The sequence below is a fragment of the Callionymus lyra genome, chromosome 19, assembly GCF_982586985.1.
Source record: "Callionymus lyra chromosome 19, fCalLyr1.hap1.1, whole genome shotgun sequence".
Taxonomy (NCBI): domain Eukaryota; kingdom Metazoa; phylum Chordata; class Actinopteri; order Syngnathiformes; family Callionymidae; genus Callionymus; species Callionymus lyra.
The window spans coordinates 2,795,914-2,822,670 of record NC_141836.1 but is presented as its reverse complement, the minus strand read 5'-3'; the positions used below and the strand labels follow the sequence as shown (position 1 = coordinate 2,822,670).

Sequence of the window (26,757 nt, the reverse complement as noted above, 5' to 3'; positions counted from 1 at the left end):
TTCAATTCTGCCGATTGATCTCAGAAGATACAAGAATAATCATGTGAACGGGACACAAACTGTGTGAACAACTTCCAGAACATTCCAGAGAATTGTAAATGACTCTAGAGATCATGAATTCTCCAACATTGCATTTTGAAGAGGACGAGCAGGATCTGGTGACACAGTTGATCACCAGATCCTGTTGAGAAGACTGAGGGATGAAGACTGTCTGGGTCTGTGTTACAATGGTTCTCATCTTACCTTTCTGGGCAGTTTCAGTGTATCTGCCAATCAAACGAGGTCTATATTTGTTGCGTGGAGTCCCTTAAGGTTCTGTTCTGGGCCCTATATTGTTTTTGCTTTACTTGATTCCCCTGGATAAAATCATTCAGATATTTCCTTATGTTTCTTATCAAATGTTTGCTGATGACATCCAGCTCTACTGCTCTTTTGATCCAACTGAGCCCCAGAGGCTGAACTTAGTCAATTGTTTGCTAGAAATCAAACAATGGCTGAGTGAAAACACTTTGCAGCTAAATGTGGATACAACTGAAACTCTGGTTATTGCTCCTGATGATAAGGTTCCAGGGTTGAGTCAGTACTTGGGTGACTTAGGTCAGTCTGTCAAACTGAGCCTGAGAAACCTGGGTGTTGTATTTGACAAAGACATGTCACTAATTCAACACTGTAGAAAACTGACCAGAAACTGTTTCAACTGAGAAAAATCTCTAAACTTAGGAAAATGGACAAACTGACTAAGATGCATGTGGACCCTGGTCTGGTCTCCTGGATTACGGACTATCTTACTGATCGACCACAGTATGTCAGGCTGAAGGACATCAAGTCTGACACTATGGTGTGCAGTACAGGAGCACCTCAGGGGACAGTACTGGCCCCTCTCCTCTTCACCATCTACACTTCAGACTTCTGCTACAACTCAGAGCTGAGTCTCGTCCAGAAGTATGCTGACGACACTGCCATTGTTGGATGCATCAGGGACAACAGCGAAGACGAGTACAGGAGTCTGATACGTGACTTTGTGGACTGGAGTGAGAGGAACCACTTGCAGCTGAACACCTCAAAAACCAAGGAGCTGGTCTTGGATTTCGGGAGGTCCAGGACAAAGCCACGTCCAGTGTCCATCAGAGGCGACGAGGTGGAGATAGTGGACAACTATAAGTACCTCGGTGTGTGGATGGACAGTAAACTGGACTGGTCCTGCAACACAGACCATGTGTATAAGAAGGTTCAGAGTAGACTGTACTTTCTGAGGAGGCTTCGTTCATTTAACATCTGCAAGAAGCTCCTCTGCATGTTCTACCAGTCTGTGGTGGCCAGTGTCCTGTTCTATGCTGTGGTGTGTTGGGGTGGAAATGTGTCCAAGAGGAGTGTCAACAGGTTGGACAGGTTGATCAGGAGGGCTGGTTCTGTGGTTGGAATGAAGCTGGACTCACTGGTGACAGTTGCTGAGAGGAGATCATTGAACAAACTACTGTCCATCATGGACGATGACAGTCATCCTCTCAGCACTGTCATCAGTGAGCAGAGAAGCAGAATGAGTGCACGAATGCTCCTACCCAGGTGCAAAACAAATAGACTCAGGGACTCATTCATCCCTCGGGCTATTAAATTGTACAATTCTGAGTTCGGGGGCAGGAGTGGAGTGAGAGTATCTGGATGTTCTGTTCCATGTTAGTCTTTGTATCTTTGTCTTTGTTGTTTTTCTTTCCTTGACCTATGTTCTTTGTCTTTGTCTTTAGACTTAGATTGTGTCATCTTGTTCTTCCTCTTTATGTTCTTCTTATTTTATTTTTTATGTATTATTTTTTATTGTTTATGAAAAATTGCTGGCTATTGTAAAAAAACAATTTCCCAAAGGAGACCTCCTGAGGGATCAATAAAGTTTTACCTTACCTTACCTTAAAATGTTGTCACAACATGATCTGGAGCTTGTAATCCATACGTTTGTGTCTTCTCGGCTGGACCATTGCAACAGTTTTTTTTCATGTCTTGATAAGAAGGATCTGTCTCGCCTGCAGTTGATACAAAACTATGCAGCAAGAATTCTGACCCGCTCAAGTAGAAGAACTCACATTTCTTCAATCCTTAAAACTCTTTACTGGCTGCCAGTTTCTTTCAGGATCAACTTTAAAATTCTGGTTCTTACTTTCAGATCTATTCATGTTTTTTATTGATGCTTTTCCTTGATTCTCTGTGACTCCTGTGTATGTCTTGGTGTTCTCTTGATCTTTTAAGTATATACCAGCGTATTTAACCAGGGAAAGATGGAGAACCATGCTTGCTGAAAAATGCTTGCTCACAGCACTAAAGTATAGTAAAATATGTCCCTTGGATTTCATCGTCAAACACTTCTTTGAAGCTGAACATCCTGATAGTTAATATAATCAAGCCAAACATTGGCTTCTGGCAAAGACGCATCACTGTTACCTGAAGCAAAATAAAGACACATGAAGGTATAAAAGTCAAAAGTAAGAGCTCCATGAACATCTCGACAGCTTCATTACTGTCTGCAGATTCACCTGATCATCACAGCAAAGGTAAGACACTCACTCAGTCTCTCACGGGTTACAGATCCTCACCTAAAAAACTCTCGTCCTCTGGTGCAGATGAACGGTCTCTCTCTCATCGCCATCATCTGCCTGAGTGCAGGACTGTGGATTGGAGCAAACGTGAGTGAATTAGAGTCAATTGTGAGCTCAATTTCTTCTTACGAATGCATTTCCTTTCTTTTTGATCTCACAGGCTGACTGTGGAAAACGTAAGTATATTCACCCAGATTATCTTTTTAGATAGTGCAGTGATCCACTCATTGTTGGATTATATTTCTCTATGAACCAGGAAACTGCCCCAATGGCTGGAGCCGATACAACGACAGATGCTTGCACTACGTCGCCACAGCTGCAGACTTTTCCACCGCTGAGGTCTTTACTGAAACATTATTTTTATGTTTTTAAAATGCTACTTTATTCCCACTTATTCATCGGTCTATCTATCCTGTCTTTCCTCCAGTCAAACTGCATCAGTCTCGGTGGAAACCTGGTCTCCATCCACTGCCAAGAAGAACTGAGTCACATCGAGGGGATGCTCAGAACGATCACTGGGGTCAACAAGCGCATCTGGACTGGAGGCTTTGATTCTGTCAAGGTCTTTACGATACATACAACAAGTGCTAAAATGTTTGAAAAATTGAGGGATTATTATTTATAATCTGTCATGAATGATTAAATTAATCTCTAATGTCACCTATAATCTCTGATAAACCTTTTATTTTTTCATTTAAATGCCATTATTGTGGCAGATCCAACGATACACACATGAGAAAGAAGCGTCTTCTCGTGATAAACATTCTGCTGTATCCAAGTCATCTTCGGGTTGTGACGGACCATCGTTTTCAACCCGACAACTCAAGCTCAAGAAGACAAAAAATTACTAATTTAATAATGATCATAAACAATTGAGAATTGGGACTTCGTGATTAGTTAAATGGATCATTTGATACACAAGATGATTTGAAATGAGTGTTTGAACTCTTGGTACAGGAGGGAAACTGGATGTGGACTGATGGTACAAAGTTCAACTTTAACCACTGGGGCCCGAGACAGCCTGACAATGGTGGAGGGACTGAGAATTGTCTGGAGTTGAACTGGAACAGTAAGTGTGAATAGTTTTAATATAACGAATCGAAGATGCATTTCTAACCAGTTGTTCTAACGTTCCAGACAAGCCCAATGACCACCAGTGCTACCACAAGAAGCCGTACATGTGCGCCAGACGTCTGTGAGGCTCTCGACGATCACGTCATTGAGACGCTACACTTAGTAGTGCCACAATAAAACCTACTGCAAGTCAATCGTGTCTGTTTTTTACATTTGAACTGATGAACATGCAAGTGGTTTGATCTATTATCAAAAAAGAGTTGAATTGGTTTTTATAGATAGACAAGAAAGAGAAAATGATATTATCTTCCAGTTATTTCCTTTAACGGTGCTGCAATCCTTTACTTTTAAAGTACCTGATATGAATATAACATATATAGTGAACATATATAAGCCTGAAGACAAACATGAAAAGGATTCACTAAATTATAAAAAAATAATTGTCTTGAAATCAAATATTTAATTATTAAATTGCTTCTGTACCAAAGGCATTCATTTAAACTCGTCTTTATTTGGAATGAAAACAAAGATTTAACGGATAGGTATCAGGTAATATATATTTTTATTATTATTTATTATTGAAGTTTCATTACGCTGCGTTACAAACTTTAAATCCTGTCAGTGCACGAGGAGAAGATCAATGAGGCAGAAAATATTGAACAATTTGATGTGAACATTAATAATCACATTATGCACCAAAACCTGAGCAGTTAAAACCAATAAAACAAGTTCCACAATCTCATAAATGATTAAAAACAAAAAAAGAGTCAGATATCTCACAGAAAAAATGACCTCGTCTTTTTGGCTGAACCATCTTCTCCATTAATTCATTCTTAAAATATTCCATGTGAAATCAAATATTGAATTATTAAATTGCTTCTGTACCAGAGCCATTTATTTAAACTGGTCTTTATTTGGAATTAAAACAAAGATTTGACTGAAATATACTGCTCAGGTGATTCAGGAATGATAATAAAGGAACATATGACACACGTAATGATCACTTCAATGATCATAAGAAATAGCAAAAGACAGAATCATGTAACATTTTAAATAATTAAAGAACATCAATACCGAGCAAATATTCTCTTCAGTGAAATAGTGTTTTAATAACAGATGCGATTTTAGCCGTTAATAGTTTGAATCCAGGGAAAACAGTTTGAAAACTACTTGTGTTCAGGTTATTATTTGATCCTTTTAATCAATATTTATATATATTTCTGTAGTTTAAAACTCATCTTTAAATTGTCATTGTAGATTAAAAGTAACCGTTGTGCATGAGTGATGTATACAGAACAAAAATGTATGTTTAAAAACATACAACTTTAGTGAAACTAATGTGAAAGACCAGATGAGAATGAAACAAACCAGCTCATGAACAAGAGGCTTCAGAAATATGAACTCACTAAGTAAGTAAGTAAAAGTTTTAGTTTCCATGTGTCTTATTTGAGCTGTTCTAGACCAGGGTCACAAAGCGCTTGAACATTCAAAAGCAAAACACGGTTTAAAAATACATACAAATTAAAAAACTCTAAAAGGTCAAGACAACATAGAGACAAACACAGCAGCAACAAGAAAGTTAAGAAAATCAGGAAAAAGCACAAATAAGAATATCTTTAGATGTTTCTTTTTGTAATCAGTAAGTAAGTGATATCAAGTTATAATAATAATAATAATAGTAGTAGTAAGTAAGTAATGACAGTAGATCGTCAAACACAGAGATCGTTCCAAAGTTTAGGAGCAACAGTCTGGAAGGATTTCTCTCCTCTGGTCCTGAAGCGTGTTCAGGAAGTTTTTACTTTATTTTTTTAAATCAAGTAGAATGATTGTTTTTTAACTTTTCATTTATAGATGCTCCCAATGACAGCTCCTGCCATTTTAAGAAGACATCCAGAGAAATAACAGGATTGGATTGAAGATTATTTAACGTGTTTCGATCCTTGCTCAACAATTAATAAAGTTTTCAGAATCTCTATTGTTTCTCTTCATTTGTCGTCAATAAAATGATCCACTGGTCACAATCACAAAACAAACTCAGGGGATAATTCACCCAAAAATAAACTCCACTCATTTTCTACTAACCCTTATGTCGACAAATGTTGGGATTATTTTCAGAGTCATCTGTTCTTTTTAGAGTTATAGACAAAAATATTTGTTCATTTTAATGTAGCGACTGGAGCTCAGTTGTCTTCGCCTTCATCTTGGTCCAAAAAGACACTTAAAAATATCCAAATACCTACATACTTCTCCATCTTGGATTAAAACCTCAACATCAGAACAAAAACTTAAATAAATCTGTATTTTAAGCTTGTTTTTTAGCAGAAGATCCCAGTCCATCAGCGTAAATCTTGCGCTCTGACACCTAAATCTGTGGTTCAATGAGGAGTGTAAGGACATGACAACTTTACTGTAATCGATCATCTAGATTTAACAAACATTTCAAATAATCACTTGATTTAACTGATAATCTTTCATATTTAATTCATACTAAATAATCGTTGCCTCTCTTTAGATTCCACTTGCTCAGCTATTCGTCAGGTCAAGTCGACACTTAAACTGAGAGATTCAAAACAATCTGTAGATGATGCCAGCAGGTCTGGTTTCAAGAAGGACAAGGACAGACATCTGCGTAAGTCAACTGATAACAAGACACTTGGGGAAGGAGTTGAAAGAACGAGAGCTTCGGCTAGAAAAAAAAATTAAATACACAGGCTTGAGTTTTTCCTGAAAAATTCTTCTAATGTGGAGCTTTAATGCAAGAGGGACGTTACAGACGAGCAGTATGGAGGTATTTGATTATTATTATTGTTATTATTATTATTATTTGGATGATTTTAAGTGTCTTTTTGGACAAAGATGAAGACGAAGAAAACTGAGCTCCAGTCGCTACGTTAAAATGAACAAACATATTTGTCTAAAAAATCTAAAAAGAACAGATCACTCTGAAAATAATCCCAACATTAGACGAAATGAGTAGAAAATGAGTGAAGTTAAAATTTTGGGTAAACTATCACTTTATCATAGCAGCTCATTAATCTTCACTAAACAACTTAAAAACAAGTCGAAGTAAAAAGAAAAGTTAATAGAAATAATAAGTAAGTAAGTCATTTTCATTTATATAGCGCTTTTCCAGACCAGGGTCACAAAGCGCTTAAACAATCAAAACAATACTCAATAAAGAATATACTTTAAAGGGAAAGATAAAACTGATAACACAACAGGAGTTCCAGAAAATCAAGGAAAAGCCTGAACAAATAAAAACGTCTTAAGATGTTTCTTAAAGGAGTCAGTAGATCATCAAGCGCAAAGAGAGAGGAAGATCGTTCCAAAGCTTAGGAGCAACAGCCTGGAAGGATTTCTCTCCTCTGGTCCTGAACCGTGTTCAGGAACCATCTGTAGATTCTGATCCACAGACCTCAGAGCCCGAGCTGGGGTGTAAAGCTGGATCAGATCATATCAGATAATAATGGATCAGATAATCCCCTTAAAACAATGTAATACTTTGACAATTTAGACACAAGAGAAAACAGATATTTCAGGTGAAAAGAGAAATCATTCAATTAATTTCATGATTGCAGAAAATTCAGAATTAAAGAGGGCAGATGTGATGACATGTAGTTTCTATCAGTATGTTTGAACTGAGCTACTTATACCTGGTGCCACCGTCAATCTGAAATATACAATCAAAATGATCATGATGGTTTTATAGCGCTGCAAACTTCAAAATAATTCAAATGATCTCTGATCATTTTGGAATAAAACTTAACAGCTCGTCGTAACCTTTTATTTTTTTCACTTAAAGAAAACTTGCCATAACATTTGACAAAGACATGTCTCTAGTTCAACTCTGCAGAAAACTCACCAGAAACTGTTTCAACTGAAAACAATCTCTAAACTTAGGAAAATGATGTCACAACATGATCAGGTTCTTATAACCCATGTGTTTGTGTGGTTTAGACACTTAAATAAAGTGTTACAATAGTCTAAACAAGAAGGATTTCTCTCGCCTGCAGTTCAGACTAAACTCTGCAGCCAGAATTCTGAGCAGCTCTAGCAGAAGAACTCACATTTCTCCGATCCTTAAAGGGCACCTAATGTGCTGATTTAAGTGTCTCTTAAATTGTTCTAGGACCTTTATTATACTCAGTTTCTTTTTGCACAAAACTCTAATTTAATAAAGATATTTACATTACAAAATACGCTTAAGCCCCGCCCACTTCAAATGCGCTCTTTTGGCTAAGAAGAAGTCTCGTCCAAGCAACCACGCCCACTCTGCCCAGAAACTACCGTTTTGTACATTAAAAAATGAATAATAAAAAAAAAAAATTCAAGTAGAGAAGTAACTCTCACCATGTTTACATGAATATTTAATTTGTTTCACGATTAACATGTAGGTACTTTACTGATTTAGGGCTTCTAGGGGAGAACACCTGCACCAGAGTGAAATCAGAATGTTTCATTTAAACCGTAATCTCGTTTGGCGAGATTTTCAGACGAGAACTTTATTAAGTAATAACTTCAAAACGGAGCGACGTCATGATTAATGACCGACTGCATTTTGAAGAGGACGAGCAGGATCTGGTGACACAGTTGATCACCAGATCCTGTTGAGAAGACTGAGGGATGAAGACTGTCTGGGTCTGTGTTACAATGGTTCTCATCTTACCTTTCTGGGCGCAGTTTTAGTGTATCTGCCAATCAAATGAGGTCTGAATGGGCAGATCTGTTGCGTGGAGTCCCTCAAGGTTCTGTTCTGGGTGCTTTATTGTTTTTGCTGTTCTTGATTCCCCTGGGTAAAATCATTCAGAGATTTCCTGATGTTTCTTATCAAATGTTTTCTGATGACATCCAGCTCTACTTCTCTTTTGATCCAACTGATCTCCAGAGGCTGAACTTAGTCAATTGTTTGCTGGAAATTAAACAATGAGTGAAAACACTTTGCAGCGAAATGTGGACAAAACTGAAACTCTGGTTATTGCTCCTGATGATAAGATTCCAGGGTTGAGTCAGTACTTGGGTGACTTAAGTCAGCCCGTCAAACTGAGCCTGAGACACCTGGGTGTTGTATTTGACAAAGACATGTCATTAGTTCAACACTGTAGAAAACTGACCAAAAACTGTTTCAACTGAGAAAAATCTCTAAATTTAGGAAAATGTTGTCACAACATGATCTGGAGCTTGTAATCCATACGTTTGTGTCTTAGCGGCTGGACTATTGCAACAGTTTGTTTCATGTCTTAACAAGAAGGATCTGTCTCGCCTGCAGTTGATTCAGAACTCTGCAGCGAGAATTCTAACCCACTCAAGTAGAAGAACTCACATTTCTCTGATCCTTAAAACTCTTTACTGGCTGCCAGTTTCTTTCATGATCAACTTTAAAATTCTGGTTCTTACTTTCAGATCTATTCATGTTTTTTATTCATGCTTTTCCTTGATTCTCTGTGACTCCTGTGCATGTCTTGGTGTTCTCTTGATCTTTTAAGTATATACCAGCGTATTTAACCAGGGAAAAGATGGAGAACAATGCTTGCTGAAAAATGCTTGCTCACAGCACTAATGTTTAATAAAATATGTCCCTTGGATTTCATCGTCAAACGCTTCTTTGAAGCTGAACATCCTGATAGTTAAGATAATCAAACAAAACATTAAATTCTGACAAAAACACATCACTGTTACCTGAAGCAAAATAAAGACACATGAAGGTATAAAAGTCAAAAGTAAGAGCTCCATGAACATCTCGACAGCTTCATTACTGTCTGCAGATTCACCTGATCATCACAGCAAAGGTAAGACACTCACTCAGTCTCTCACGGGTTACAGATCCTCACCTAAAAAACTCTCGTCCTCTGGTGCAGATGAACGGTCTCTCTCTCATCGCCATCATCTGCCTGAGTAGTGGACTGTGGATTGGAGCAAACGTGAGTGAATTAGAGTCAATTGTGAGCTCAATTTCTTCTTACGAATGTAATTCTTTTCTTTTTGATCTCACAGGCTGACTGTGGAAAACGTAAGTATATTCACCCAGATTATCTTTTTAGATAGTGCAGTGATCCACTCATTGTTGGATTATATTTCTCTATGAACCAGGGAACTGCCCCAATGGCTGGAGCCGATACAACGACAGATGCTTGCACTACGTCGCCACAGCTGCAGACTTTTCCACCGCTGAGGTCTTTACTGAAACATTATTTTTATGTTTTTAAAATGCTACTTTATTCCCACTTATTCATCGGTCTATCTATCCTGTCTTTCCTCCAGTCAAACTGCATCGGTCTCGGTGGAAACCTGGTCTCCATCCACAGCAAAGAAGAACTGAGTCACATCGAGGGGATGCTCAGAACGATCACTGGGGTCAACAAGCGCATCTGGACTGGAGGCTTTGATTCTGTCAAGGTCTTTACGATACATACAACAAGTGCTAAAATGTTTGAAAAATTGAGGAATTATTATTTAAAATCGGTCATGAATGATTAAATTAATCTCTAATGTCACCTATAATCTCTGATAAACCTTTTATTTTTTCATTTAAATGCCATTATTGTGGCATCTCTAGTGATAAACATTCTGCTGTATCCAAGTCATCTTCGGGTTGTGACGGACCATAGTTTTCAACCCGACAACTCAAGCTCGAGAAGACAAAAAATACTCATCTAACAATTATCAGAAACAGTTGAGAATTGGGACTTACGACTAACGTTGACAATGATTAGTTAAATGGATCATTTGATACACAAGCTGATTTGAAATGAGTGTTTGAACTCTTGGTACAGGAGGGAAACTGGATGTGGACTGATGGTACAAAGTTCAACTTTAACCACTGGGGCCCGGGTCAGCCCGACAATGATAGAAGAACTGAGAATTGTCTGGAGTTGAACTGGAACAGTAAGTGTGAATAGTTTTAATATAACGAATCGAAGATGCATTTCTAACCAATTGTTCTAACGTTCCAGACAAGCCCAATGACCACCAGTGCTACCACAAGAAGCCGTACATGTGCGCCAGACGTCTGTGAGGCTCTCGACGATCACGTCATTGAGACGCTACACTAAGTAGTGCCACAATAAAACCTACTGCAAGTCAATCGTGTCTGTTTTTACATTTGAACATGCAAGTGGTTTAATCCATTATCAAAAAAGAGTTGAATTGATTTTTATAGATAGACAAGAAAGAGAACAAAAAAAACCATTATCTTCCAGTTATTTCCTTTAACGGTGCTGCAATCCTTACTTTTAAAGTACCTGATATGAAAATAACATATATAGTGAACATGTATAAGCCTGAAAACAAACATGAAAAGAATTTACTAAATTATAAAAAATATTCCTCGTTAAATCAAATATTGAATTATTAAATTGCTTCTGTACCAAAGGCATTCATTTAAACTCGTCTTTATTTGGAATGAAAACAAAGATTTAACGGATAGGTATCAGGTAATATATATTTTTATTATTACTTATTATTGAAGTTTCATTACGCTGCGTTACAAACTTTAAATCCTGTCAGTGCACGAGGAGAAGATCAATGAGGCAGAAAATATTGAACAAGTTGATGTGAACATTAATAATTACATTATGCACCAAAACCTGAGCAGTTAAAACCAATAAAACAAGTTCCACAATCTCATAAATGATTAAAAAAAAAAAAAAGAGTCAGATATCTCACAAAAAAAATGACCTCGTCTTTTTGGCTGAACCATCTTCTCCATTAATTCATTCTTAAAATATTCCTTGTGAAATCAAATATTGAATTATTAAATTGCTTCTGTACCAGAGCCATTTATTTAAACTGGTCTTTACTTGGAATTAAAACAAAGATTTGACTGAAATATACTGCTCAGGTGATTCAGGAATGATAATAAAGGAACATATGACACACGTAATGATCACTTCAATGATCATAAGAAATAGCAAAAGACAGAATCATGTAACATTTTAAATAATTAAAGAACATCAATACCGAGCAAATATTCTCTTCAGTGAAATAGTGTTTTAATAACAGATGTGACTTTAGCCGTTAATAGTTTAAATCCAGGGAAAACAGTTTGAAAACTACTTGTTTTCAGGTTATTATTTGATCCTTTTAGAGTTCAAAATATTTCTGTAGTTTAAAATTCAGCTTTAAAATGTCATTGTAGATTAAAAGTAACTGTTGTGCATGAGTGATGTATACAGAACAAAAATGTATGTTTAAAAACATACAACTTTAGTGAAACTAATGTCAAAGACGAGATGAGAATGAAACAAAACAGCTCATGAACAAGTGGCCTGAAAACCTGAAAACTTGGGAAAATTATGTCACAACATGATCAGGTTCTTATAATCCATGTGTTTGTGTCGTTTAGACTATTGTAACAGTTTATGTTGGCGTCTAAACAAGAAGGATGTGTCTCGCCTGCAGTTCATACAAAATTCGGAGCTGCTGTAGTAGAAGAACTCACATTTCTCTGATCCTTAAAGGGCACCAAATGTGCTGATTTAAGTGTCTCTTAAATTGTTCTAGGACTTCTATTATACTCTATTATACTCTATTATACTCATCAATATGTTTCTTTTTGCACAAAACTCTCATTTAATAAAGATATTTACGTTAGAAAATACTCTTAAGCACCGCCCACTCTGCTCAGATTGGTCACAAAAACACGAGTTGCATTCAAGGACTTACGTACATTTCAAACTCACCCCTGAAACTCCTGTTTTGTACATTAAAAACGAATAATAAAAATAAAGTTTGCTGCTTAATGTTCACGTTACAAAAACACCTAAAGGCAGAAGTACCTCTCACCATGTTTACATACATATTTATTTTGTTTCATTAACATGTAGGTACTTAACTGATTTAGAGCTTCTAGGGGAGGACACCTGCAACACTGTGATGTCAGAATGTTTCATTTAAACTGTAATCATTCAAGAAACATCTGTGTTTGATGATCTACTGACTCCTTCAAGAAACATCTGTGTTTGATGATCTACTGACTCCTTCAAGAAACATCTGTGTTTGATGATCTACTGACTCCTTCAATAAACATCTGTGTTTGATGATCTACTGACTCCTTCAAGAAACATCTGTGTTTGATGATCTACTGACTCCTTCAAGAAACATCTGTGTTTGATGATCTACTGACTCCTTCAAGAAACATCTGTGTTTGATGATCTACTGACTCCTTCAAGAAACATCTGTGTTTGATGATCTACTGACTCCTTCAAGAAACATCTGTGTTTGATGATCTACTGACTCCTTCAAGAAACATCTCAAGACACTTTTATTTGAGCTTTTCCCTGATTTTCTGAGACTCCTGTGTAAGTCTTATGAGTCTTGATCTTTGAAAGTATATATTTTAACTGTGTATTGTTGTTGATTGTTAAAGTGCTTTGTGACCCTGGTCTAGAAATATCTTTACAAATAACCATTACTTACTTACTCACAAGTTTCTGACAAGCTTCTACTTCTGATGAATATACAGTACATTTGTTATTAACAATTCGTACTAACTACAATTTTTGTTTCACCTAGTGGTGGGAGTCAATATTGCAGGCCAGTGAGGCTCAAACAACAAACAAAATGTAACTTTTTGACATTGTTGCGTTAATAACGAGACTCTAAACATGACAGAAATACATTTATACTAAGAAACGTGTTGCAGTGAATTGACTGAAGAGTTTGGATATTTAAAAAAAGTATTAGGTCATGTTTTGAATTCAAAATAATTGAAACATGTTATTAGTTGACGGTCTCTTTCTTAAGCTTATTTAAATCTTGAAAACATAAACTATGGTTGGATACTAAACTTTAAAATAAAATGGATACGTTTAATGTGGTGAAGAAAGAACAAGAAACATTCAAATGACGTATCAAACCAAGATAAAATGTCAGACTCACAATTTGCTGACTCACATCCACCGCCATCTTTCATGCTCGTGGCTAACGAGGGTGCAACGACTTCTTCTGCTGATTGAAAAGGGACGGTTTGGTGGCACCAAGTGGTGAAAAGTAGTACTGCAGCCCGGCGTCCTGTGAAGCACGAACAACAAATAAAAATATTATTGCGAAAAAGTTAAAACCACGTTTTCATTGTGTAGCATTTATTGATTAGGTTCCAGGTGAAGAACAACATGTGCTAATAAAAAAAAGTTTAACTTTTTATAATAATACTAGATTTTATTTGCAGGTTTGGTCAACAAATCTCAAAGTGCGACAGTTTTAAAACAGTAGAGGCTAAAGGTTTGGACACGACTTTTCATCCAATGCTTTTTGTTTTTGTTTTCTTGATTATTAACATAACAGGTTCTCACTGGATGCCTTTAATGTATCAAAACTATGAATGAACACATGTGGAATCATGTAAAAAAGTGTGAAATAACTGAAAATGTGTCTTATATTCTAGTTTCTTCTCACCTGACATATATATATATATATATATATATATATATGTCAGGTGAGAAGAAACTAGAATATATATATATATATATATATATATATATATATATATATATATATATATATATATTTAACCAGGGAAAAGGTGGAGAACCATGCTTGCCCAACCATGTTTGCTCACAGCACTAATGTTTAATAAAATATGTCCCTTGGATTTCATCGTCAAACGCTTCTTTGAAGCTGAACATCCTGAAGGTTAAGTTAATCAAACAAGACATTGGCTTCTGACAAAAAAGATATCACTGTTACCCGAGGCAAAAATAAAGACACACAAAGGTATAAAAGTCAAAAGTAAGAGCTCCATGAACATCTCGACAGCTTCATTACTGTCTGCAGACTCACCTGATCATCACAGCAAAGGTAAGACACTCACTCAGTCTCTCACGGGTTACAGATCCTCACCTAAAAAACTCTCGTCCTCTGGTGCAGATGAACGGTCTCTCTCTCATCGCCATCATCTGCCTGAGTGGTGGACTGTGGATTGGAGCAAACGTGAGTGAATTAGAGTCAATAGTGAGCTCCATTTCTTTTGGGAAGATGAAGCTAAAGCTCCGTCTTTAAGAAACGAGACTGGAACCAAATTGACTTGACTGTGTGTTGATTGATTAAACTTATGAATGTATTTCTTTTATTTTTGATCTCACAGGCTGACTGTTGTGGAAAAGGTTAGTATCTTCACCCAGATTATCTTTTTAGATAGTGCAGTGATCCACTCATGGATTATATTTCTCTATGAACCAGGGAAATGCTGTAAGAACTGCCCCAATGGCTGGAGCCAATACAACGACAGATGCTTCTACTACGTCAACACAGCTGCAGACTTTTCCTCCGCTGAGGTCTTTACTGAAACATTATTTTTCTGTTTTTAAAATGCTCCTTTATTCCCACTTATTCATCCGTCTATCTATCCTGTCTTTCCTCCAGTCAAGCTGCATCGGTCTCGGTGGAAACCTGGTCTCCATCCACAGCAGAGAAGAACTGAGTCACATCGAGGGGATGCTCAGAGCGATCACTGGGGTCAACAAGCGCATCTGGACTGGAGGCTTTGATATTGCCAAGGTCTTTACGATACATACAACAAGTGCTAAAATGTTTGAAAAATGAGGGATTATTAATTATATGCATCATTTGATACACAAGCTGATTTGAAATGAGTGTTTGAACTCTTGGTACAGGAGGGAAACTGGATGTGGACTGATGGTACAAAGTTCAACTTTAACTACTGGGGCCCGAGACAGCCTGACAATGGTGGAGGAACTGAGGATTGTCTGGAGTTGAACTGGAACAGTAAGTGTGAATAGTTTTAATATAACGAATCGAAGATGCATTTCTAACCAGTTGTTCTAACGTTCCAGACAAGCCCAATGACCACCAGTGCTACCACAAGAAGCCGTTCATGTGCGCCAGAGATCTGTGAGGCTCTCGACGATCACGTCATTGAGACGCTACACTTAGTAGTGCCACAATAAAACCTACTGCAAGTCAATCGTGTCTGTTTTTTACATTTGAACTGATGAACATAAAAGTGGTTTAATCTATTATCAAAAAAGAGTTGAATTGATTTTTATAGATAGACAAGAAAGAGAAAATGAAAGAGAACAAAAAAAACCCTTATCTTCCAGTTATTTCCTTTAACGGTGCTGCAATCCTTTACTTTTAAAGTACCTGATATGAATATAACATATATAGTGAACATATATAAGCCTGAAGACAAACATGAAAAGGATTTACTGGATTATAAAAAATATTCCTCTTGATATCAAATATGTTTTTCCTTTTCACAACAATTCCACGTAGGTTTGAGTGTTTGAATCTTAATTTTCTTGTATATTAACCCTCGGGTTGAATAGGCCACCGCTGCATCCAAAAAACACCTTGAAAATCTGAAACTGGAACGAATGACAACATTTCAATACAAGCCAGAGTAATGTCAAATGGAAGAATCGACATCACAGGCATCAGTGAAACGCACTGGACAGGACAAGGAAAGGTGTAACTATCAGAAGGACAAACCATCATCACCTCTGGAAGAGACACATTGGATCTTGTCCTAGCTTACAGACTTGAAATTAAAAATGTTATAGTCTCTCCTCAGAATTCAGTTCTTTCCGCCCATCAATTAATAACCTTTGATTTTATTTTAAATGACTCAAGTCTACAGAGCAGGATCTCAAAAGATGTCTTTCTGAAAGTGCCATAACCAAGTTTATGGGAACAATTCCCTCTGTGCTCAGTAAAATGCCTCAGTGTGTCAAGAAACTCTACCATAGTCACCTTGACATTGATAACTTTGTGGGCAGTTTTACAGACTCGTTGCATAACACGCTTGACTTATTGCACCACTAACTCAAAAGACTGTTAACAGAAGTAGTCTTGCTCCCTGGTATACTCAGGAAACAAGTAAATTAAAACAGGATTCTAGACGACTAGAGAAGAAATGGTTCATCAAAACATAATGAATTCTACCAGGACTGGCAGGATAAGTTAAATATATACAAGGCATCTCTTCGGAAAGCCAGAGACAGATATTACTCAGTACTTATAGAAGCAAATAAGAATAACCCCAAGTTCTTATTCAGCACTGTAGCCAGGCTGACACGGAGCCATCAGTCCATCCCTCCTCATCTCAGTAGCAGTGACTTCATGAACTTTTTTAATGAAAAAATTGTAACTATCAGAGGAAAGATTCAAGACCTCCTAGATTCTTCTAATACAACCAGTGCAGCCTCACCGGACACAAACACTATGACTGATACATACTTTGACTCCTTTCTACCAGTGAGTCCTCGACAGCTGTCCCAGGTTGTTTCCTCCTCAAAGTCCACAACATGTCTTCTCGATCCTATTCCCACATGGCTACTTAAAGAACTGTTCCCCTTACTTAGCACTTTCATACTTGACATTATTAACTTGCCAATAACATCAGGCTATCTGTCTCAGATTTTTAAAGTTGCAGTAATTAAACCTCTGCTTAAAAACCCACTCTTGATCCAGAGGTCCTCACTAACTAAAGGCCGATCTCTAATGTTGTCTTCATTTCAAAAATTCTGGAGAAAGTGGTTACAAGTCAGCTCTGTGATTATCTCCATGACAATGATCAATTTGAGGTGTTTCAGTCTGGTTTTAGGGAACACCACAGCACAGAGACCGCCCTGGTAAAAGTTAGTAACGACCTGCGGATGGCCTCTGATCAGGGCCATGTTTCAGTTCTTGTTCTTCTAGATCTCAGTGCTGCATTTGACACTGTTAATACTTCTACAGAGGCTAGAAAACCATATAGGCATACGTGGAACTGCTCTAAACTGGTTTAAATCTTACCTGTCGGATAGAACGCACTATGTACATGTCAACCACCTCTCATCGACACACACTAAGCTCAGCTATGGTGTCCCACAAGGTTATGTTCTTGGTCCAATCCTATTCACAATCTATATGCTCCCACTATATGACTTGATTAGAAGACACTCTATAAACTTTCACTGTTATGCTGATGACACCCAACTCTACTTGTCAATGAAGCCAGATGAAAGAAATCAGCTACACAACTACAGTCCTGTATTACAGATATCAAGTCCTGGATGACCAAATACTTCCTCCTACTGAATTTGGAAAAAACATTTTACTAGTTGGTCCGCAACATCTCAGACAATCATTAACTAATGATCTAGCTTTACAAAATGGACTCGCTCCTGCTACTAGCACCACTGTAAAGAATCTGGGTGTATGCTTTGACGAGGACTTGTCATTTAACTCACACATAAAACAAATCTCACGGACTGCTTACTTCCACCTTCGTAACATCAACAAAAAATCAGGCCCTTCCTTCCTTTAGGTGCTGCTAAGAAATTCATCCATGCTTTTGTTACCTCCAGGCTGGACTTTTGTAACTCTCTTCTGTCAGGATGTTCTAAAAAATCTCTCAGAACTCTTCAGCTCATTCAGAACTCTGCAGCTGGTGTCCTGACTAAGACCAAGAGGCGCGAACACATTTCCCCTGTGCTGTCTTCCTTACATTGGCTTCCTGTAGAATTTAGAATACAATTGTAAACCCTTTTCTTAACCTATAAAGCCTTAAATGGCTAAATCTAGCACCAACATATATTAAAGATCTAATCCAAACTTACCAACCCTCTAGGACCTTACGATCCTTAAACTCGGAGCTATTAGTTATACCACAAATCTCTAAATGTAGATTTGGAGCCAGGGCTCAAGCCCCTCTGCTGTGGAACCAACTGAGAATGCTGGAGGAGTTTTAGACACCGAGCTCTGTTTATCCTTCTTTTCTGCATTACATTCATCACCTGTGCAGTTTAAACACATGTTTATTTCTCTCCCGGAGCCCCAGGGATCCACCTCCAGAGCTGCTGCTGATCCAGGATCTTCACCACGTCATCAGATCCAGAGTTCTCTCCAGCACCTCCATGGACACTCCCATACTCTCCTTTTTTCTCTCACTATATCCTCCCTCACTCTTCTCCTTATCCATCTGTCTACCCCCCCATCCTTCCTCCCAGACGGTCAAAGCAGGAGGCCGTCAACAATGGGTCTGGTTCTGCTCCAGGTTTCTTCTAAAAGGAAGTTTTCCTCGCCATAGCTCACTGCACAGTGTTTCGCTTATTGCTCATTGTTGAATTGCTGGGATCTGTTTTTCCTTAATCAACTATAGTCTTACTTCAACTGTAAAGTGTCTTGAGATAACTTTGTTATGATAAGACACTTTAAATAAAATTGAATTGAATTGAATTGAAGAGACGACGACAACCATAGAAAACGAGTAGGCAGACTGATGTGAAAACAGCAGCAAGAACCCTGATCGTTTGGGTCAATGAGAGAATCATTCAAGCCAGATACCATTCCCAACACATTAAGCAGTCATACATATCTATGCACCCACAGAAAATACAGAAGAATAAGACCAATTCAATGCAATACTACAGGACGTATTAGACAGAAGAAATAAACACGACATGTTGATTGTAACAGCAGACATGAATGCTAAAGTAGGGCAGGAAAACAAAGATGATGACAGGGTCATGGTCACGGTCTCAGACAGCAGAACAATAACGGAGAATAATAACAGGAACTCTGTTCCCACGTAAAGATATACATAAAGCAACCTGGATATCTACAGATGGGACGACCAGGAATCAGATAGTTCTAACACTAGTCAACAAGCGATTGAGGAATTCAGTTAAAGATACACGAGGACACAGATCTGCGGACATTGGAAGTGACCATCATCTTGTACGCACAACAATCAAGGTAAGACTGAAGAAACTACAAGGATGAGACAGAAAATATGAAGAATAAAACCATCTTAAAGACCTTTTCCATCAGTCTGCGAAACATGTTCCAGGTGTTGAAAAAGGAAGCGGAAGGAGTAGGAGATGAAGCGGTAGAATGTGACGCACGAGTAATGGAGAAATCATACATAGTAGCTGAAGCGGTCCTTGGTCGACCAAATTGGAAGAAAAAGAGGAAGCCATAGATCAGTAAAGAATCTTGGAGCCTTATAGAACAAAGAGAAAGAATAAATGAGACAATCCTAGACACACATTCAGAATGAATCAAGAAGCAGCTAAGAGAAGTATGCAGTGAAGAACAAAGAGGTGAAGAAAAGTATAAAAGCAGACAAAAGTAAATGGTTGGAGAACATCGCTAGTGAAGCCGAAGACGCCGCAAGAAAACAACACACGAAGACATTATGGACTCACAAAGACATTATTGAACGAGGGACCCAGACAGAGAACAGCAGTACTAGACAAAAATGGTAACCTCATCGGTGGAAGAATTAAGTTAAGGTGGACAGAACACTTCAAGGACGCGTTTAATAGAGAAGAACCAGAAAAGCCAATAACAGAAGATGATGAATGTGGCTTCAATGACAGAATTGAAGAAATTACAGTTAATGAACCAACAGTAGGTGAAGTCAGAGAAGCAATAAAAAGACTAGTAAGGCACCAGGAATCAACCCCATCACGGCCAAATTATTAAAAGCTGCCAAATTGTTAAGGAAAGTATGGAACCATGAAAAGATCCCAACAAAGTGGAAGAAAGGGCTTATCATCAAACGAGCAAAGAAAGGAAACCTCAAAGAATGTAGGAACTCCAGAGGCATGACCCTCCTCTCTGTTGTGGCCAAGATAGTGACTGAGAAAAGAACAAGGTTACAGAACAGGAAGGGGAACAACAGAGCAATTCTTTATACTACGAAACATCATAGAACAAGTCAATGAGTGGCAACACCATACATTACCTTTGAAGACTTCCAAAACACTTTTGATTCTGTCCATCACAAAAGCCTGTGGATAATCCTGGAAAAGTACCGAATCCCAGACGAGAACGTCAGAACGGTCAGAACGTTTAATGAAGACTTCCAGTGTGCAGTAGAAGATCAGGGAGAAATATGTGAGGGGTTTGATATTAAAACCGGTGTAAAACAAGGTTGCAATGTGTCGGGATTCTTATTCTTGATTGTGTTGGATCATGAGAAGAACAGTAAGCAGAGAGGAAATGGCATTAGATGGAAGTTAACGCAAAAACTGGACGACTTACACTTCGCAGATGACATAGTGTTACTCTCCTCTACAAAACAACAAATTCAGAATAAAACAACAAGGACGGATGAAGAAGCCAGACTAGCAGGACTTTAGATCAACACACAAAAAACAAAAACAATGAGGATTTACGCAAGAAACCAGGAAAGAATTCAGACCATTCAGAACCAAAGACCACCTGGAGGCGTACTGTCGAGAAAGAAAGAAAGGAAGCAGGATGGACATCATGGTCTGAAGTGAGGACTGCAGTAGCTGACCGGGAGAAGAGGAAGCGCTCTGTGAAGGCCTTATGTTCCACAAGGCACGAAGCGGATAGGTATCAGGTAATATTTATTTTTTATTATTACTTATTATTGAAGTTTCATTACGCTGCGTTGAACACACTTTAATTCCTGTCAGTGCACGAGGAGAAGATCAGTGAGGCAGAAAATATTGAACAATTGAAATACTCACATTAAATAAAACAAGTTCCACAATCTCATAAATGATAAAAGAAAATGGGTCCATTATCTTACAAAAAAAATGACCTCCTCGTCTTTTTGGCTGAACCATCTTCTCCATTAGTTCATTCTAAAAACATTCCTTGTGAAATCAATTATTGAATTATTAAATTTCTTCAGTACCAAAGCCATTCATTTAAACTGGTCTTTATTTGGAATGAAAACAAAGATTTAACGGATAGGTATCAGGTAATATATATTTTTATTATTACTTATTATTGAAGTTTCATTACGCTGCGTTGAACAAACTTTAAATCCTGTCAGTGCACGAGGAGAAGATCAATGAGGCAGAAAATATTGAACAATTTGATTTGAACATTAATAATTACATTTAGACCAAAACCTGAGCAGTTAAAACCAATAAAACAAGTTCCACAATCTCATAAATGATTAAAAAAAAAAAAAAGAGTCAGATATCTCACAGAAAAAATGACCTCGTCTTTTTGGCTGAACCATCTTCTCCATTAATTCATTCTTAAAATATTCCTTGTGAAATCAAATATTGAATTATACCAGAGCCATTCATTTAAACTGGTCTTTATTTGGAATTAAAACAAAGATTTGACTTGGAACCGTTTCAATTCTGCCGATTGATCTCAGAAGATACAAGAATAATCATGTGAACGGGACACAAACTGTGTGAACAACTTCCAGAACATTCCAGAGAATTGTAAATGACTCTAGAGATCATGAATTCTCCAAATATACTGCTCAGGTGACTCAGGAATGATGACACGACAATAAAAAAGGAACATACGTAATATTCACTTCAATGATCATAAGAAATAGCAAATCCAGGGAAAACAGTTTGAAAACTACTTGTTTTCAGGTTATTATTTGATCCTTTTTAGAGTTGAAAATATTTCTGTAGTTTAAAACTCATCTTTAAATTGTCATTGTAGATTAAAAGTAACCGTTGTGCATGAGTGATGTATACAGAACAAAAATGTATGTTTAAAAACATACAACTTTAGTGAAACTAATGTGAAAGACCAGATGAGAATGAAACAAACCAGCTCATGAACAAGAGGCTTCAGAAATATGAACTCACTAAGTAAGTAAGTAAAAGTTTTAGTTTCCATGTGTCTTATTTGTAAAGAGCTGTTCTAGACCAGGGTCACAAAGCGCTTGAAAAAAACAAAGGCAAAACAAGGGAAAATCTCAAATAAAAACGTCTTAAGATGTTTCTTGAAGGAGTCAGTAGATCATCAAACACAGAGATGGTTCCAAAGCTTAGGAGCAACAGTCTGGAAGGATTTCTCTCCTCTGGTCCTGAAGTTCAGGAACCATCAGTAGATTCTGATCCACAGACCTCAGAGCCCGAGCTGGGGTGTAAGTCTGGATCAGATCACTGATGGAAGGTCTGACCATGAATAGATCTGAAAGTAAGAACCAGAATTTTAAAATGATCCTGAAAGAAACTGATGCAGAGTTTTAAGGATCGGAGAAATGTAAGTTCTTCTACTAGAGCTGCTCAGAATTCTAGTTAAAAAAAACAAAAACGTTCGATGACACAAGACATTTAAAAGGATGGTACTTGTTCAAGATTTGAGCTACAAAGTTTCTAATTTAGTCTAATACTTCCATAGGAATGAGAAAAAAAAATCATCCTATTCACTAATAATAAGAGAAAAGTTAGTGCATGATGTTTTCAGCCTTTTTGGCCATTGTGAAAAAATAATGATCTTAGTCCAGAAATAGATCAGATTCATGGAGGCTATGTTGAGCCCAAGAAGACTCTGGAGCACCAAGTGAAAGGTATAGATATAGATCACGTCACTTTTGACTTTTGAAAATAAACAAAATAGTGTAAAAGTTGGTGAACAAATGTTGGATTTTTGGAGCTTGTGCAAAATTGTTTTCTAATGTGTTTGAAGAGGAGAAGGTTCTATAGACCCGCCATGATACAAGTCTCAACAAGAACAACCACGAGAATCGTTTTAATGCATTTATTCTTTAGAAGTCAATCTGATTCTTTTCATTCCCGTCGGAGATATTGAATCTTGTTCCAGGTTTTGCTGACATCAGACGACCTTCACAGATCCTTGCCACAGATGTATCCTTTTGGGCCGCTGCATGCAATATCATTGGGGTTGTTTCCTGCAAGAGAGAGAAGAAGATGAACTTCTGAAACGCGTCCTCCATGTTGGCTCCATGGTTAGTTACCAAAGTTGATCTCCATGCAGTCTTCTCCTTTGCCGTGGTTGTTGGGCTCTCCTTGTGGCCACAGTTTGAAGTCGAACTTAGAACCGTCGCTCCACATGAACGTTCCCTCCTGGACAAACAGACGAGGTCAGAACATTTTTAGAGGTCGAGTGAGAACCCGAGTCCAGCGGCGGCTTGCCTTTGCGTGGTCGTTGCCTCCCACAAAGGTTCGGGCGTCCGAGCCGGCGGATTTTTTGATGAGGTCTCTCAGGAACTGGTGCTGATCCGCGCCGTGGATTGAAGCCAGGTTGCCGTCCAGAGCCCTGCACGCCAGCTGAGGACAAGAGGATGCTGCTCAAATGTTTCGAAACAAAGGAGTCCAAAATAAAAAGCTCTCTCACTTCTCCATCAGCCCAGGATTTGGGACCAGCAAAGTATTTGAAGCATTGGCAGCCCAACTGAGACCAGCCGGCCGCGCACTGGGGACACCCTTGAGAACGGAAGGAAGGATTTGTCAACAGTTCACACGAGAATAAAGAGAAGGAACAAACCTTTGCAACGTTTGCCCTGGAATCACAAAGAAACACATCAGTGAGAAACATGATGCCGGAGGAATGTTTCTTCCGAACTCACCTCGGCTCCGAGCCACAGTCCGCTGGTCAAGCAAAGAGCCACGATGAAGGTCAGTCCGGCCATCTGTGGGAAGAGAACCACGTTAGACGTGCGACCGACTCAGGGAACGGTTGTAAACGTGAACCTTCTCTGAGGATCAGCTTTCTGAGTATAGAGTCCTCAAGGATCCGTCTTTATAAACTATCCAGTCGACGCTCGACGCGTGAGGGAAGTTCGCTGAGAGGCAAAGCAAACATGGGACCTGATCCATGATCCAAAGATCCAACGGCAGATCTTTCAATAAAGTTTGACATCTTTGGCTCCAGATATATTAGCTTTATTGAGATTTAGAATATTTAAATACATGACTTTGTCTCACATCTGAAGAAGTTCTTCAGGTCTATCTGATATGAACATATAGTTGTGATGTGTAGTTTATCTGAATTGTAAAACATAAACCCTACACAGACTTATCGATCCTTGCGTTGTCGCGGGGTCAAGGTCGACGACCTCCTCCACTGTGTTTGTATTTTTGGAAGCTAAGGAGGTTGTTCACCTTGAACCCCAGGACAACACAAGGGATACCACAAATTTGGTTCCAGGGCCGGGTCTAGACAGGCATGTATGAGGGGGCAGCCACAAATCTTGAGGGGGCATTGTGCTGTTACTTACTTACTTACATGTAAGTTTGAGGGGGCACAACATTTATTTGAGGGGGCCAGGCCCCCTCTTGCCCCTGCCTAGACCCGGCCCTGTTTGGTTCGTGCCTCCGAGTCAACTTCACCCAGAGATAAGTCAAGGGATACCACAAAACACATTTGTTTTCGAGGCCTCCGGGTCAACTTGACCCCGAGATAACACACGGGATAAAGTAGCGATGGCAGAAAAATACGTGGTAAAAGTTACACCTTAAGCCCAACATGAGTTCATGACACAAACAAGCTTTAGTGGCTCTATAGCGCCTCCTGCTGTTCAGAGAGGTTCATCACATGAGGGGATGAAATAGACGTTGATAATTGTGTCACAAAGTTGACTGTAGGTGGAAGTTGTTGGATGGAATTCCTGGTCTGATGCTATGACATGATTCATTCAGTGACTAAAATAATATATGTTCTATAAGGGATTTATTGCCACTAGTCGGCGCTGGAGTCCAACATCCCACGTTTTATTTTTTTCCAGTGCATTCCACACAGTATTACTTGAGTACAAATGTAATCTATTTGTCCCTTTCCAAAGAAACCACTAGTTTGCAGTGTGAGAGCCTAGATTTAAGGTTTTTTAATTTATTAAAGCTGAAAAATGTCACATTTGCACAGATTCATACAAAAGGTGCCACTAAAGACTGTGGAGATGAAACAGGTGCACAAGTCCCACATACTCGTAACATGAGATCTGTACCTGTAGTATTCATGCGTATACGTGGAACTGCATATTTGCACCTGTAAAACACTTTGTAATTGAAGACTCAAAAAACTAAAATAAATAGTTTTAAAAGTGTAAAATAACAAATTACTAAACATAATCTCTGTAATCTGCAGCTGTGAGTCATAGATTTGTTTCGCAACTCAATCACAGCCAAAATAGAAACATAAACTCCACATGTAACATGAGATTTGTACCCATATTTAACGAGTGCATACACGTAACTACATATTTGTACCAATAAAACCCAAGAGATCTCGTTCATGTCGTGAAAACAGAACGAATTTGTGTATAAAACGTGAACAGCAGGAAAGTTACGGGATTTTGTGATTCATCAATATTTTAGTAGCTACAATCTTTAGATACACAACTATAACGCACTATAATTGTTTTTAAGAATTGTAAATTGATTGAATTTTTATGATTCGAACATAACAAAAATGATAATAAAAATAATCAGGTAAATAAGTAGACGTTATCAGACCATGGTCATGATTGTGAATTATCAAAGTATTTGAATAGTTTACAAATTCTTGTTTATTTAAAAAATAATATTAAAACATAAGAACAATGACCAATAATTAGCTAATATCACCAAATATGTAAACAATCGTCAGGTATATTTCCTGACATAATGTTCTCGTCAGCAGCTGATATTTTGACCGTGACTCAAGTCTTTCTTTTGTGGCTCTGTTTGCCTCCAGTTTCATCTCAAACATTTACATTTCATCTGCGATATATCATCTGTTCTACGGAGGCAAGATTAACAGGTAAAGTTAGTTTGATGTTGAATATTTGCTCCAGAACCAGCCGAGTCTTCATCCAACACACGCCCCAAATGAGATTACTGACCACGGCCGGTCCAACTTCCAAAAGCCTCTTTAGCCACAGCAGTTTGTCTGTGAGGATCTGATCTGATCATCTATGTATTCATCATCTCATATGACAGTTAAGTTAGGATGAGTAACAACAATTTGACTCCACTGCCAGAAGAAGAAAATAAAACTTCACTTTACCGTGAATTATTTTGATCTTCGCTTCAGAGACGTTTGTTTCTCTCTCTGTTTGTTTGTGTCTGACAGGTGGACAGGGTCACCTTCACCTCCTTTTATGGTCATTAATGGGCGCTCGTGACCATGAGCTGCTCTCACTTATAGGTTCATCAAATACTAGATCGGAATGTTTCGTCCTCATGAATGTGGAGAAGGTTTTATGTGAAAAACTGAGTTTTAGATTAATTCGCTCTTAATAATTCATAATTGTAGACTTGTAATCGTAAATAAAAATTAAACCATCTACTTACTTACTTAGTCTTCAATTACGAGAACTAATATGCAGTTACGTGCACTTTAACACTACAGAAGTCATGCTGTCATCATGTGGGACTTATGCACCTGTTTTACCTTCATAGGGTCCGACATTATCATT

The 26,757-nt window shown here is 38.0% G+C and overlaps 4 protein-coding genes across 4 annotated transcripts; 3 read left to right on the top strand and 1 right to left on the bottom strand.

Annotated features, from left to right (window-relative positions):
* Window positions 1-2,459: 2,459 nt before the first annotated feature.
* LOC148058953 (galactose-specific lectin nattectin-like) lies at window positions 2,460-3,853 on the top strand. The gene is made up of 7 exons (XM_087782432.1): window positions 2,460-2,540; window positions 2,610-2,672; window positions 2,746-2,761; window positions 2,842-2,924; window positions 3,013-3,147; window positions 3,543-3,654; window positions 3,723-3,853. The coding sequence occupies exons 2-7, from the start codon at window positions 2,610-2,612 to the stop codon at window positions 3,782-3,784; spliced, it is 471 nt and encodes a 156-aa protein (XP_087638558.1). The 5' UTR covers window positions 2,460-2,540; the 3' UTR covers window positions 3,785-3,853.
* A 5,518-nt stretch (window positions 3,854-9,371) lies between these two features.
* Window positions 9,372-10,740, top strand: LOC148058952 (galactose-specific lectin nattectin-like). The gene is made up of 7 exons (XM_087782433.1): window positions 9,372-9,445; window positions 9,515-9,577; window positions 9,651-9,666; window positions 9,747-9,829; window positions 9,918-10,052; window positions 10,430-10,541; window positions 10,610-10,740. The coding sequence occupies exons 2-7, from the start codon at window positions 9,515-9,517 to the stop codon at window positions 10,669-10,671; spliced, it is 471 nt and encodes a 156-aa protein (XP_087638559.1). The 5' UTR covers window positions 9,372-9,445; the 3' UTR covers window positions 10,672-10,740.
* A 3,630-nt stretch (window positions 10,741-14,370) lies between these two features.
* Window positions 14,371-15,579, top strand: LOC148058951 (galactose-specific lectin nattectin-like). The gene is made up of 7 exons (XM_087782427.1): window positions 14,371-14,453; window positions 14,523-14,585; window positions 14,740-14,758; window positions 14,835-14,929; window positions 15,018-15,152; window positions 15,269-15,380; window positions 15,449-15,579. Exons 2-7 carry the CDS (start codon window positions 14,523-14,525, stop codon window positions 15,508-15,510), a joined length of 486 nt encoding a protein of 161 aa, XP_087638553.1. The 5' UTR covers window positions 14,371-14,453; the 3' UTR covers window positions 15,511-15,579.
* A 7,506-nt stretch (window positions 15,580-23,085) lies between these two features.
* On the bottom strand, window positions 23,086-24,098 carry LOC148058950 (galactose-specific lectin nattectin-like). Its single transcript, XM_087781488.1, has 7 exons — window positions 24,053-24,098; window positions 23,929-23,991; window positions 23,847-23,862; window positions 23,697-23,785; window positions 23,495-23,629; window positions 23,317-23,425; window positions 23,086-23,250 (listed from the first exon to the last, which is right to left on the bottom strand). Exons 2-7 carry the CDS (start codon window positions 23,989-23,991, stop codon window positions 23,186-23,188), a joined length of 477 nt encoding a protein of 158 aa, XP_087637614.1. The 5' UTR covers window positions 24,053-24,098; the 3' UTR covers window positions 23,086-23,185.
* Between the last annotated feature and the right edge of the window lie 2,659 nt (window positions 24,099-26,757).